At 43.5% G+C, this 14,481-nt stretch overlaps 1 protein-coding gene across 50 annotated transcripts in view; it reads left to right on the forward strand.

The window, feature by feature from the left end:
• The first annotated feature begins 7 nt into the window (after positions 1-7).
• Positions 8-14,481, forward strand: part of BRCA1 (BRCA1 DNA repair associated) — an 81,441-nt gene continuing 66,967 nt past the window's right edge. For 20 of the 50 annotated variants that reach the window (XM_031011553.3, XM_055388011.2, XM_055388013.2 and 17 more), the window contains exons 1-3: positions 51-258; positions 1,422-1,520; positions 9,780-9,833. In XM_031011553.3, the coding sequence (XP_030867413.3) occupies positions 1,441-1,520; positions 9,780-9,833 (134 nt within the window). In that variant the 5' untranslated portion in view covers positions 51-258; positions 1,422-1,440. Of the gene's footprint in view, positions 265-1,421; positions 1,521-9,779; positions 9,834-14,481 lie in introns of all 50 variants that reach the window. The other 30 variants (XM_055388037.2, XM_055388022.2, XM_055388026.2 and 27 more) reach the window with 7 other exon arrangements.

A 14,481-nucleotide genomic window follows, 5' to 3' on the forward strand; every position in this document is an offset into this window, starting at 1 on the left:
CCAGAGCCCCGAGAGACGCTTGGCTCTTTCTGTCCCTCCCATCCTCTGATTGTACCTTGATTTCGTATTCTGAGAGGCTGCTGCTTAGCGGTAGCCCCTTGGTTTCCGTGGCAACGGAAAAGCGCGGGAATTACAGATAAATTAAAACTGCGACTGCGCGGCGTGAGCTCGCTGAGACTTCCTGGACGGGGGACAGGCTGTGGGGTTTCTCAGATAACTGGGCCCCTGAGCTCAGGAGGCCTTCACCCTCTGCTCTGGGTAAAGGTAGTAGAGTCCCGGGAAAGGGACAGGGGGCCCAAGTGATGCTCTGGGGGACTGGCGTGGGAGAGTGGATTTCCGAAGCTGACAGATGGGTATTCTTTGAGGGGGGGTAGGGGCGGAACCTGAGAGGCGTAAGGCGTTGTGAACCCTGGGGAGGGGGGCAGTTTGTAGGTCGCGAGGGAAGCGCTGAGGATCAGGAAGGGGGCACGGAGTGTCCGTGGGGGAATCCTCGTGATAGGAACTGGAATATGCCTTGAGGGGGACACCATGTCTTTAAAAACGTCGGCTGGTCACGAGGTCAGAAGTTCCAGACCAGCCTGACCAACGTGGTGAAACTCCGTCTCTACTAAAAATACAAAAATTGGCCGGGCGTGGTGCCGCTCCAGCTACTCAGGAGGCTGAGGCAGGAGAATCGCTAGAACCCGGGAGGCGGAGGTTGCAGTGAGCCGAGATCGCGCCATTGCACTCCAGCCTGGGCGACAGAGCGAGACTGTCTCAAAAAAAAAAAAAAAAAAAAAAAAACACCGGCTGGTATGTATGAGAGGATGGGACCTTGTGGAAGAAGAGGTGCCAGGAATATGTCTGGGAAGGGGAGGAGACAGGATTTTGTGGGAGGGAGAACTTAAGAACTGGATCCATTTGCGCCATTGAGAAAGCGCAAGAGGGAAGTAGAGGAGCGTCAGTAGTAACAGATGCTGCCGGCAGGGATGTGCTTGAGGAGGATCCAGAGATGAGAGCAGGTCACTGGGAAAGGTTAGGGGAGGGGAGGACTTGATTGGTGTTGGTTTGGTCGTTGTTGATTTTGGTTTTATGCAACAAAAAGAAAACAACCAGAAACATTGGAGAAAGCTAAGGCTACCACCACCTACCCGGTCAGTCACTCCTCTGTAGCTTTCTCTTTCTTGGAGAAAGGAAAAGACCCAAGGGGTTGGCAGCGATATGTGAAAAAATTCAGAATTTATGTTGTCTAATTACAAAAAGCAACTTCTAGAATCTTTAAAAATAGAAGACGTTGTCATTAGTTCTTTGGTTTGTATTATTCTAAAACCTTCCAAATCTTAAATTTACTTTATTTTAAAATGATAAAATGAAGTTGTCATTTTATAAACCTTTTAAAAAGATATATATATATATATATATGTTTTTCTAATGTGTTAAAGTTCATTGGAACAGAAAGAAATGGATTTATCTGCTCTTCGCGTTGAAGAAGTACAAAATGTCATTAATGCTATGCAGAAAATCTTAGAGTGTCCCATCTGGTAAGTCAGCACAAGAGAGTATTAATTTGGGATTCCTATATGATTATCTCCTATGCAAATGAACAGAATTGACCTTACATACTAGGGAAGAAAAGACATGTCTAGTAAGATTAGGCTATTGTAATTGCTGATTTTCTTAACTGAAGAACTTTAAAAATATAGAAAATGATTCCTTGTTCTCCATCCACTCTGCCTCTCCCACTCCTCTCCTTTTCAACACAAATCCTGTGGTCCGGGAAAGACAGGGACTCTGTCTTGATTGGTTCTGCACTGGGGCAGGAATCTAGTTTAGATTAACTGGCATTTTGGCTTTTCTTCCAGCTCTCAAACAAGCTCCATCACTTGAAATGGCAAAATAAAATCATGGATGAGGCCAAGGGCGGTGGCTTACGCCTGTAATCCCAGCACTTTGGGAGGCCAAGGTGGTAGGATCACGAGGTCAGAAGGTGGAGACCATCCTGGCCAACATGGTGAAACCCCCTGTCCACTAAAAATACAAAAATTAGCTGGGTGTAGTGGCATGTGCCTGTAATCCCAGCTACTCAGGAGGCTGAGGCAGGAGAATCACTTGAACCAGGAGGCGGATGTTGCTGTGAGCCAATATGGCACCACTGAACTCCAGCGACAGAGCTAAACTCCATCTCAAAAAAAAAAAAAAAAAAAAAACATGGATGATCGGTGTCATTGAGAGGATAGGTATTTGGAAGAACCTTTGTTTGAAACTGGCTCTGTACATACAATGAAATTACATACTTATTTACATACAATGAAATGCAGAGGTTTTTTTTTATATAGGATCTCTGTCAAGAGGCTGGAGTGCAGTGGTGCTATCACAGCTCACTGCAGCCTCAACCTCGTCAGGCTCAAGCAATCCTCCCACCTCAGCCTCCAGAGTAGCAGGGACGATAGGCGTGCACCACCATGCCCAGCTAATTTTTGTATTTTTTTTTTCTTTTTTTGAGATGGAGTCTTGCTCTGTTGCCCAGGCTGGAGTGCAGTGGCGCGATCTCAGCTCACTGCAAACTCTGCCTCCCAGGTTCATGCCATTCTTCTGCCTGAGCCTCCTGAATAGCTGGGACTACAAGCACCCACTACCACGCCCGGCTAATTTTTTGTATTTTTTTTTTTTTTTTAGTAGAGGCGGGATTTCACCGTGTTAGCCAGGATAGTCTTGATCTCCTGACCTTGTGATCCACCCACCTGGGCCTCCCAAAGTGCTGGGATTACAGGCATAAGCCACTGCATCCGGCCATTTTTGTATTTTTCTTTTGTAGAGATAGAGTTTTGCTATGTTGGCCATGCTGGTCTCAAACTCCTTACCTCAAGTGATCTACCCCGCCTTGGCCTCTCAAGGTGCTGGGATTACAGGCCTGAGCCATTGCACCCAGCCATGGTCTAAAAATCTTGATTGAAATACCACCTTTTCATTTCCAGACACCCCTATTTAAAATTACCACACCCCCAGCACACACTTTATCTTCTATTCCTGCTGCTTCTCCATAACACTGATTACTAGCTGACATTCTATGTAATGTATCCATTTTTTATCTCTAGTCCCACAGAATGTAAACTCCAGGATGGGAGAGATTTTTGTTTTGTCTACGTACATCTGTATGTTCAGTAGTTAGAACGGTACTTGGGACCTAGTTGCCACTCAATAAACATTTGTCAAATAAATAATAAACTAAACTAAATTCTTTAATTTTTCTAAATATGGTGATGGTTAGTAGTGAGTAACATTCAAAAAATAAGTTGAAAAGTTGTACCATTGCCTCTTACCCACAATAAAAAAGGGTAAATTCTTTTGTGCTTTATGAAAGTTGTTTTTCATATTTGAAGTCAAGTTAATCAGATTAAGGAAAATGTATGTTGTGTTTTCAGAGCGATACAAGATTTATAAATAACCATCCTCTCCCTTGCCCTTCAACATTATAGCTAAACAAAAATAAGAGGAAAACAAGATTCACAATTTATCAATTTATTGAAAATCAGAGCCAGAGAAGCAGGAAATGACATTGTAGGAAAAAACTGCTTTTGAAAAAGCACAAAATTTACTCATGACAATCAGTGATCAGGAAAATCCTCAATAGTGTGGCATTTGGATACATTTATGTTTCATTTCCATGGGAGAGAGTCATAAAAATAGGATGTTCTTTCTCATTATGGCAAATTAAACCATCAATTAAAAACTCAGATACATAAAAATTAAAGATGTAAGAATGAAAATGCTAAATTGTTATTTTCAGTCAACTATTATGTTTTCTAGCTTTTCATTGCTTTTTTCTGTTTCCTGTTAGATTAATTTCTTTTTTTTTTTTTTTTTTTTTTTTTGAGACAGACTTTCGCTCTTGTTGCCCAGGCTGGAGTGCAGTGGCACAATCTCGGCTCACTACAACCTCCACCTCCCGGGTTCAAGCAATTCTGCTGCCTCAGCCTCCGGAGTAGCTGGGATTGCAGGCATGTGCCATCACACCAGCTGATTTTGTATTTTTAGTAGAGACAGGGTTTCTCCAGGTTGGTCTCGAACTCCTGACCTCAGGTGATCCTCCTGCCTCGGCCTCCGAAAGTGCTGGGATTACAGGCGTGAGCCACCGCTCCCAGACTTTTTGTTTTGTTTTGTTTTTTTGAGACACAGTCTCGCTCTGCTGCCTAGGCTGGAGTGCAGTGGCGTGATCTTGGCTCACTGCCAGCTCCGCCTCCCGGGTTCAGGCCATTCTCCTGCCTCAGCCTCCCGAGTAGCTGGGACTACAGGCGCCCACCACTATGCCCGGCTAATTTTTTGTATTTTTAGTAGAGACGGGGTTTCACCATGTTAGCCAAGATGGTCTCGATCTCCTGACCTTGTGATCCACCCGCCTCAGCCTTCCAAAGTGCTGGGATTACAGTCCTGAGCCACTGCGCCCGGCCTGGACCTTTTTTTTTTTGTGGGGGGATGGAGTCTGGCTCTGTCGCCCAGGCTGGAGTGCAGTGGCGCCATCTTGGCTCACTGCAACCTCCGCCTGCCAGGTTCAAGTTCAAGCGCTTCTCCTGCCTCAGCCTCCTGAGTAGCTGGGATTATAGGCGCACGCCACCGTGGCCGGCTAATTTTGTATTTTTAGTAGAGATAGGGTTTCATCACGTTGGTCAGGCTGGTCCACCCGCCTCGGCCTTCCAAAGTGCTGGCGTGAGCCACTGCGCCTGGCTTAAGATTAATTTTTGTTTGTTTTGTTTTTGAGACGGAGTCTCGCTCTTTCACCCAGGCCGGAGTGCAGTGGCGCGATCTCGGCTCACTGCAAGCTCCGCCTGCCGGGTTCACGCCATTCTCCTGCCTCTGCCCCCCAAGTAGCTGGGACTACAGGCGTCCACCACCGCGCCCGGCTAATTTTTTGTATTTTTAGTAGAGACGGGGTTTCACCGTGTTAGCCAGGATGGTCTCCACCTCCTGACCTCGTGATCCGCCCACCTCGGCCTCCCAAAGTGCTGGGATTACAGGCGTGAGCCACCGCGCCCGGCCTTAAGATTAATTTTTATGGTGTTTTACATTCATTTGTATGGAAAGTTCTAGGATGGGGATCATATTTCACTTCCTTTTAATATAGTACAGTATAGCACAATTTGCAGTTATGTCTTAATATGTGATCAGGAATGATCATGACTGGAAACAGTGTTATTTGTGGTAGCTATAGGGTAGGTTAAGGTTTTCAGCCTGTTTTAGGTTTCTTGAACTAAAATTCCTTCTGCTGTCTTCTAAGTCAATATTGGCAGCTATTTCTGACAATTGGTAGTTCTTTGTAACTTTTTACCTATGACTATAACATTTTTGACTTTCAGAAGAATTTGCTAAAATGTGTTCCCCGGTGGGTTGTTGTTTTTCAACCTAAACCTAGCTGCTTTTTCCAGTCACTTATCCATATTGGAAGCTCAAAATGCAAATATACAGTAGGCCTAAAATATTGCCTGGTTTGAAAAGTGTTTAAAATATTTGAGTCATTTTTATAGTAAACATTTACTCTCATCAGGACCTAGAAGGGGAACATTTTAATTTTTTTTTCTTTTCCCTTTTCACAGTCTTCCTTCAACATTCATTACCTTTTTACATATTGGAGTTTTCATCTGTTCAAAGTTTGTGTTTACAGTGTGTTGATATAGTTTAGATTATAATTACCATACTGAAATATAATTGTTTCAGAATTGAGTCAGTGGTGAGAATGAAAGCCATCTGGTATGATAACTGAATCCAATTTTTCTTTTACGGAGAATTTCTTTGAAATGTAGCTTATCTCAGAAATAGGGATTTAGTAACCAATCAGAGTTTTCTTTGTCAAGGTTGTTTTTCTTTTTAAAGTCACATTTGGTCCCAGTAATAATACCAATGTTGGTACAAGTTATCTCAGGTTGTGAAGCATTTTTCCCAAGTCATCTCAGGTTGTGAAGCATTTTCCCAAGTAGCATTTAATTTTATTCTTGCAATAGCCCAAGGAGTCTGGCAGGGTGAATGGCAAGAGAAGGAAACAGGTTCAGGTAGAGTGGTTAGCCCAAGGTGGCTCTGCTTATATACACAACTGGTAGTAGAAACCCAGCCTCCTGACTTAGTTCATTGTTTTTCTTTTCACTGCCCTGTGCTATGTCAAAAACCCCATGATTACAAGAGTTGTATTACAACCCTTCACAATAAGGTTACTGTCCACAAGCTTTTCTTGTGATCCTTTTCTTTTTTTTTTCTTTTTTTGAGGTGGATTCTCTGTCACCCAGGCTGGCCCGCCTTGGCCTCCCAAAATGCTGGGATTACAGCGTGAGCCACCGCACCTGGCCCTTGTGATCCTTTTCTAAGAAGTTAAATATTTAATGAAAAGAACCACATTCTTGTCACACTGCCAGGTTAGTCGTTCTTTGATATCTTGCCTGGACTTTATCCAAAAAATCTGTTTCAAAAATTCACATTTAGAGCTAAGTGTAGTGGCTCACGCCTGTAATCCCGGTCGAGGCAGGTGGATCACTTGAGGTCAGGACTTCAAGACCAGCCTGGGCAATATGGTGCAACCCCTTCCCTACCAAAAATACAAAAAAATTAGCCAGGTGTGGCAGCACGCGCCTGTAGTCCCAGCTACTTGGAAGGCTGAGGCACAAGAATCACTTCAATCCAAGAGGCAGAGGTTGCAGTGAGCCAAGACCACACCACTGCACTCCAGCCTGAGCAGCAGAGTGAGTGAGACTCCATCTCCAAAAAAAAAAAAAAAAAAGGTTCACATTCAGAAGAAAGCTAAAGGCTGGGTATAGTAGCTCGTTCACATTCAGAAGAAAGCTAAAGGCCGGGTATAGTAGCTCACACCTGTAATCCCAGCACTTTGGGAAGCCGAAGCAGGAAGATTGCTTGATGCCAGGCATTCAAGACCAGCATGGGCAACATAGTGAGATCCTGTCTCTACAAAAATTAATTAACATTAAAAATTAAAAAGGTGGCTGGCATGGTGGCTCACTCCTGTAATCCCAGTACTTTGGGAGGCCAAGGCATGGTGGTGCATGCCTTTAGTCCCAGCTACTCGGGAGGCTGAGGCAGGAGAATCACTTGAATTCAGGAGGCGGAGGTTACAGAGAGCCGAGATCATGCCACTGCACTCCAGCCTGGGCGACAGAACAAGACTGTGTCTGAAAAAAAAAAAAAGAAAATTAAAAAGACCAGAATAAAGCTAAAGATTTAAAATAGCCTGTAGGTTCCTACCAGACATTACCAGCTACCTTTCTGATGGTCTTTCCCTACAATATCCTCCTGGATTATTACATTTTAGCACCTTGACCTATCTGATGTCCTGCATACACAGGCATGGTCCTGCTCAGGGTTTGCCTTCTCTGCTCCCTCTTTCCTGGAATGCTCTTCCCTAATTGTTGCATAGTGTGTTTCTTTACATTATTAAGCTATCCTCTAGTCTCACCTCAGTGAAACTTTTCCTGACTCCCCCCATGTACATCTCACCCCCACATAGATATTGAACTACCTGTTTCCCCTTACCGTGCTTAATTTTTCTCTTTAATACACTTATTCCCATGTATTCTTTAATTCCGTATCAACTGTCTACCACACTAGAATATGAGCTCTATGAGAGCAGGCTTTATTTTGTAAACTGCTACATTTCTATCTCCTAGAATAGTACTTGAATATAGTAGTAGATACTTAATAAACACTTGTTATATTAGTATAATAAATGAACTAATCTCAGGAATGCCTTGGTTTTGTGGATAGACAGGTAGGGATGGGAACTTGGGTGATGTATTTTCTAAAGTTTTTATTTTTAAGCTTATTATTGTTATTATTTTGAGATGGAGTCCAGCCAGCTCTGTCGCCCAGGTTGGAGTACAGTGGCGCGATCTTGGCTCACTGCAACGTGCACTTCCCCGGTTCAAGCGATTCTCCTGCCTTAGCCTCCCAAGTAGCTGGGATTACAGGCGCCTGCCACCATGCCCAGTTAGTTTTTGTATTTTTAGTAGAGACAGCGTTTCACTGTGTTGGCCAGGCTGGTCTCGAAATCCTGACCTCATGATCCGCCCGCCTCGGCCTCCCAAGTGCTGGGATTACAAGCATGAGCCCCCGTGTCTGGCCTTATTTTCTTTTTTTTTGAGACAGAGTCTTCCTCTGTCACCTAGGCTGGAGTGCAGTGGCGCGATACTGGCTCACTCTGCAACCTCCACCTCCAGGATTCAAGTGATCCTTCTACCTTAGTCTCCAAAGTAGCTGAGATCACAGGCATGTGCCACCACGCCCGACTAATTTTTGTATTTTTAGCGTAGACAGGGTTTCACCATATTGTCCAGGATGATCTGGAACTCCTGAGCTCAGGTGATCCACCCACCTCAGCCTCCCAAAGTGCTAGGATTACAGGCATGAGGCACCATGCCCGGCCTTAAGCTTATCATTTTCTAAATTTCCTTTAGTGAGTACTTATTACACTGTTTTTACAAAGTAATCACAAACCAAACATCATGCCTCTTCTGAAGTGATCTAATAAGAGTACACAGTACCATCTGTAAAGTGTTCTTGCCAGAAAGTTGAACCTGAATGTGATTAAGCCTGTAAGTCTAGTTTATAGGAAATAAGGCTAGAGGAACAAGTTAAACCTCACCATAGGGTTATACAATCAGCAAAATCCAGAATGGGGGAAACTCCACAGGTCAAATGACCTAATTTTAAAAATAAATGACAAGGGAGAAAAAGTAAGGGACACCTATAGATCAGAAGACACTTGGGGCTGGGCATGGTGGCTCACACCTGTAATCCCAGCACTTTGGGAGGCCAAGGCAGGCGGATCACCTGAGGTCAGGAGTTCAAGACCAGCCGGCCAACATGGTGAAACCCCATCTCTACTAAAAATATGAAAAATTAGCCGGGCGTGGTGGCGCACGCCTGTAGTTCCAACTACTTGGGAGGCTGAGGCAGGAGAATCACTTGAACTTGGGAGGCAGAGGTTGCAGTGAGCCGAGATCGCACCATTGCATGCCAGTCTGGGCTACAAAAGCGAAACCCCATCTCAAAAAAAAGAAGACACTTGGGTTTGGGTGTGTTGGCTCATGCCTGTAAACCCCATGCTGGGAGGATTGCTTGAGCCCAGGAGTTCAAGGCTGCAGTGAGGTATGTTTGCACCACTGCACTCCAGCTTAGGTGACAGAGTGTGACCTTATCTTAAAAGTAATAATAATTAAAATAATCTGGGGTAGGGGTGGATATGGGTGAAACAGCTTGGCCATGAGTTGATGGTTGTTGGACCAGGGTGATGGTCCATATAGTTCATTTTATTATTTTATTTACTTGAAATTTTGAAATACTTGAAATTTTCCATATTAAGTTAAAAAGGCATTTACAGTAAACAAAAAAAAAGTGCTAGGAAGGAATTCAAAAGAAATATAAGCAGAAAATTTTGTCTTTATGGAGCTTAAAGATATGAGATGTGCACCCACAGTGATAGTGCAGAAAAATATATCACTGGAAATGAATTCGTACGAACTATTATCAGCTAATCTTTTAAATGCTGATGATAGTATAGAGTATTGAAGGGATCAATATAATTCTGTTTTGATATCTGAAAGCTCACTGAAGGTAAGGATCGTATTCTCTGCTGTATTCTTAGTTCCTGACACAGCAGACATTTAATAAATATTGAATGAACTTGAGGCCTTATGTTGACTCAGTAATAACAGCTCAAAGTTGAACTTATTCACTAAAAATAGCTTTATTTTTAAATAAATTATTGAGCCTCATTTATTTTCTTTTTTCCCCCCCTACCCTGCTAGTCTGGAGTTGATCAAGGAACCTGTCTCCACAAAGTGTGACCACATATTTTGCAAGTAAGTTTGAATGTGTTATGTGGCTCCATTATTAGCTTTTGTTTTTGTCCTTCATAACCCAGGAAACACCTAACTTTATAGAAGCTTTACTTTCTTCAATTAAGTGAGAACGAAAAATCCAACTCCATTTCATTCTTTCTCAGAGAGTATATAGTTATCAAAAGTTGGTTGTAATCATAGTTCCTGGTAAAGTTTTGACATATATTATCTTTTTTTTTTTTTTTTGAGACAAAGTCTCGCTCTGTCGCCCAGGCTGGAGTGCAGTGGCACGATCTTGGCTCACTGCAACCTCCGCCCCCCGAGTTCAAGCGATTCTTCTACCTCAGCCTCCCAGGTAGCTGGGACTACAGGCACCCGCCACCATGCTTGGCTAATTTTTGTACTTTTAGTAGAGATAAGGTTTCACCATATTGGCCAGGCTGGTCTCGAACTCCTGACCTTGTGATCCACCTGCCTCGGCCTCCCAAAGTTCTGGGATTACAGGCGTGAGCCACCACACCCGACTGACATATATTATCTATTAGGATGTAACATCATTTTGAACAGTGTTTTGTATTTTTTGTGTCCATCAGTGAAAGCAAACTGCAAGCAGTTGTGAAATAAGCACATTGTGTTTGAGCCTTCCCAGTTTCTCCTTTCTGTTCATTTCTGCATATCCTTATGCATTCCCCCTTCTAAGGGTCAGTGTTTGCCTGCTTTGTAATCATTGTGAAGACAGGAAAGGACCTGATACCAGTTTCTATTTAGGCCAAAATTCATTTATAGCAGTGATTCAAGTTATATTTACGTATTTGATGATCTTGCCCTTTGAAATGAAAATGTTTGTTTCTTAATAAAAGAATTTCAGAAAAAGTAGAGTAGGTAATTTAGTAGAACAAGTGGGCTTTCTCCTTTTCTTTATGTTAAGCTATGGCTCACGTCTTACCTTAAATGTCAACTAATTTGTTTTTAAGTATTTATGTACCTGGTACATAACCTGGTACCAGGTACAAACTATGTACTTGGTAAAAAGTTTATTAGCACAAAAAGGTATATGATGCAAAGTATACTTCCCTCTTACCCTACAACCCCTGCCTCCCTGTTCCCTCCCCAGACAACCACAATGATCAATTTCTTATGTATCCTTTGAGGAATTTTTAAATTCCAGAGTTCTTAACTTGGGGTTTATGAATAGTCTTTATGAATTTCCTAGAATTATATTTAAATTGTATTCAAAACTATGGCCATGTACATTTTTCTGGGAAGATAGTCCATAATTTTCATCTGAGTGAGCTAAGATCATGCCACTGCATTCCAGCCTGGGCGACAAGAGGGAGACTCAAAAAAAAAAAAAAAAAAGTCCCAGTATTTACTACAGATAGCTAAAGATTAACCTTTAAAGCCCTGGGGCTTTCAATTTATCTGGATGAGAATCTTTCTGGAATGAACTGTATGTTTTCTTGTCAGCTTGAGTAACAAATGCTGAACATACTATACTATTACAGGGACTTAAGAAAAGATCAAGGGCCCAGTGTGGTAGCTCCTGCCCATAACCCCAGCACTTTGGGAGGCCAAGGCAGGAAGATCACTTAAGGCCAGGAGTTCGAAGCTGTAGTGAGCTATGATCACACCACTGCACTCCAGCCTAGATGACAGAGTGAGACCCTGTCTTTTTTTTTTTTTTTTGAGATGGTGTTTCACTCTATGGCCCAGGCTGGAGTGCAGTGATGTGATCTCGGCTCACTGCAACCTCCACCTCCTGGGTTCAAGCGATTCTCCTGCCTCAGCCTCTTGAGTGGCTGGGATTACAGGCATCTGCCACCACACCCAGCTAATTTTTGTATTTTTAGTCGAGACAGGGTTTTCACCATGTTGGCCAGGCTGCTCTCAAACTCCTGACCTCAGCTACCTTGACCTTAAAAAGTGTTGGGATTACAGGTGTAAGCCACCGCACCTGGCTGACCCTGTCTCTTAACAAAAAAAGAGAGATTAAATTATGAACATAGTTGCTTTGAGAACTTGTGGAAGAAGGAAATTATAGGCTTATAGGCAGAGATAATAATACGAGCAAATGTACAAATAAAAGAAAATAGAGGACGGGCGCGGTGGCTCACGCCTGTAATACCAGCACTTTGGGAGGTCGAGGTGGGCGGATCACGAGGTCATGAAATTAAGACCATCCTGGCCAAAATGGCGAAACACCGTCTCTACTAAAACACACAAAAAACTAGCCTGGCATGATGGCACGCACCTGTAGTCCCAGCTACTTGGTAGGCTGCGGCAGGGGTATCACTTGAACCTGGGAGGCAGAGGTTGCCCTGAGCCGAGATCATGCCAATGCACTCCAGCCTGACAACAGAGTGAGACTCCGTCTGAAAAAAAAGAAAAGAAAATACATCCAGGAAAAATAAGCTAACTTTGCATATGTGTATAGGAGTTGTGTTAGAAAAGGAAGAAGCCCTCAAAGATGGGAAGCCATTTCCAAGAAAGAGAAGGTCCAAGAGGAGGTAGAAGGGATTGGAAATAGAAAAAGGATGTAAGAAAGAGTTGATTATTACTCATAAACAGTAATGAAGGAAAAGGAGAGTAATTCTACAGGAAGATGCTGAGGTGCTTTGAGCCCAGTGAAGTTGGAGGTAAAGACAGCTGTTGAGGCCGGGCACGGTGGCTCACGCCTCTAATCCTAGCACTTTTGGAGCCCAAGGCAGGTGGATCACCTGAGGTCAGGAGTTCAAGACCAGCCTGACCAACATAGAGAAACCCCATCTCTACTAGAAATACAAAATTAGACGGGCGTGGAGGTGCATGCCTGTAATCCCAGTTACTTGGGAGGCTGAGGCAGGAGAATCACTTGAACCTGGGAGGCGGAGGTTGCAGTGAGCCGAGATTGCGCCATTGCACTCCAGCCTGGGCGACAAGAGTGAAAACTGTCTCAAAAAAAAAAAAAAAAAAACAGCTGTTGAGATTGAGAGGATCAGAGTTGGCAACTGGAGAAGAGTGAGAAGCTTGAAACCTCTACTAATGAAGATTGTGATAGGAAAGAACCAGTCATAAAGATATATGTGTGTGTATACATATAAATATGTTATATATGTGTGTGTGTGATACATATATATTTTTGTTTGTTTCTTTGAGACAGTGTCTCCCTCTGACACCCAGGCTGGAGTTCAGTGGTGTGATCATAGTTCACTTTTACCTTGCACTCTGGGTTCAAGCAATCTCTCGTCTCAGCCCCTCAAGTAGCTAGGACTACAGGTACATGGCATTTGCCCAGCTAATTTTTAAGTTTCTTGTAGAGATGGGCCAGCCATATTTTAAATTGTGTTTTGAATGTTATATTAGAATTAAAAGTCCAAAGCCGGGTGTGGTGGCTCACGCCTGTAATCCCAGCACTTTGGGAGGCCGAGGTGGGCTGATCACGAGGTCAGGAGTTCGAGACCAGCCTGGCCAGTATGGTAACCCCATCTCTACTAAAAATACAAAAATTAGCTGGGTATGGGGGCACATGCCTGTAGTCCCAGCTACTCGGGAGGCTGAGGCAGAGGAACCTCTTGAACCCAGGAGGCAGAGGCTGCAGTGAGTTGAGATCGTGCCACTGTACTCTAGCCTGGGCAACAGAGCAAGATTCCGTCTCAAAAAAAAAAAAGTCCAGTATAATGCCCATGTGATAGATCGACTTTTTCATGAAATCTCTTCTGTAATATCAATATAATCTGAATAACACTTTGATCTATATGATGAGAAAGCTGGGAGCCTGGGAGCGATACCCCCATGCTTTTATTGTATTAATTGTATTTTCTACGGATAAACTCTAATTGCTAAAAATAAAACAACTTTATTGACCCAAGCAAGCCTAAAGTTCTGAAATCTTTTTTTGTTTTTGTTTGTTTGTTTGTTTTTGTTTGTTTTGTTTTGAGACGGAGTCTCGCTCTGTCGCCCAGGCTGGAGTGCAGTGGTGCAGTCTCGGCTCACTGCAAGCTCCACCTCCCGGGTTCACACCATTCTCCTGCCTCAGCCTCCCAAGTAGCTGGGACTACAGACGCCTGCCACCATGCCCAGCTAATTTTTTTGTATTTTTAGTAGAGAAAGGGTTTCACCGTGTTAGCCAGGATGGTCTCGATCTCCTGACCTCGTGATCCGTCCGCCTTGGCCTCCCAAAGTTCTGGGATTACAAGTGTGAGCCACCGCGCCCGGCTGTTTTTTTTTTTTTTGTTTTGAGACGGAGTCTCACTGTGTTGCCCAGACTGGAGTGCAGTGGCATGATCTCAGCTCACTGCCACCTCCATCTCCTGGGTTCAAGCAAATCTGCCTCAGCCTCCCGAGTAGCTGGGACTACAGGCATGTGCCACCACACCTGGCTAATTTTTGTATTTTTAGTAGAGACGGGGTTTCACTATGTTGGCCAGGCTGGTCCCAAACTCCTGACCTCAGGTGATCTGCTCACCTTGGCCTCCCACAGTGCCAGGATTATAGGCATGAGCCACCTTGCCTAGCCAGTTCTGAAATCTTTTATGAAGCCTACAAAAAAAGATAATAATACCAATCTAGAAAATATTTCTTAAGGCAGTCATGCATTAGTTTGAACTTTCCAAACAAAAAAATGCAATGTGTAATACTTTTTTTTTTTTTTTAAGATGGAGTCTTGTTCTGTTGCCCAAGCTGGAGTGCA

This window comes from Gorilla gorilla, chromosome 4, assembly GCF_029281585.2.
Source record: "Gorilla gorilla gorilla isolate KB3781 chromosome 4, NHGRI_mGorGor1-v2.1_pri, whole genome shotgun sequence".
Taxonomy (NCBI): Eukaryota; Metazoa; Chordata; class Mammalia; order Primates; family Hominidae; genus Gorilla; species Gorilla gorilla.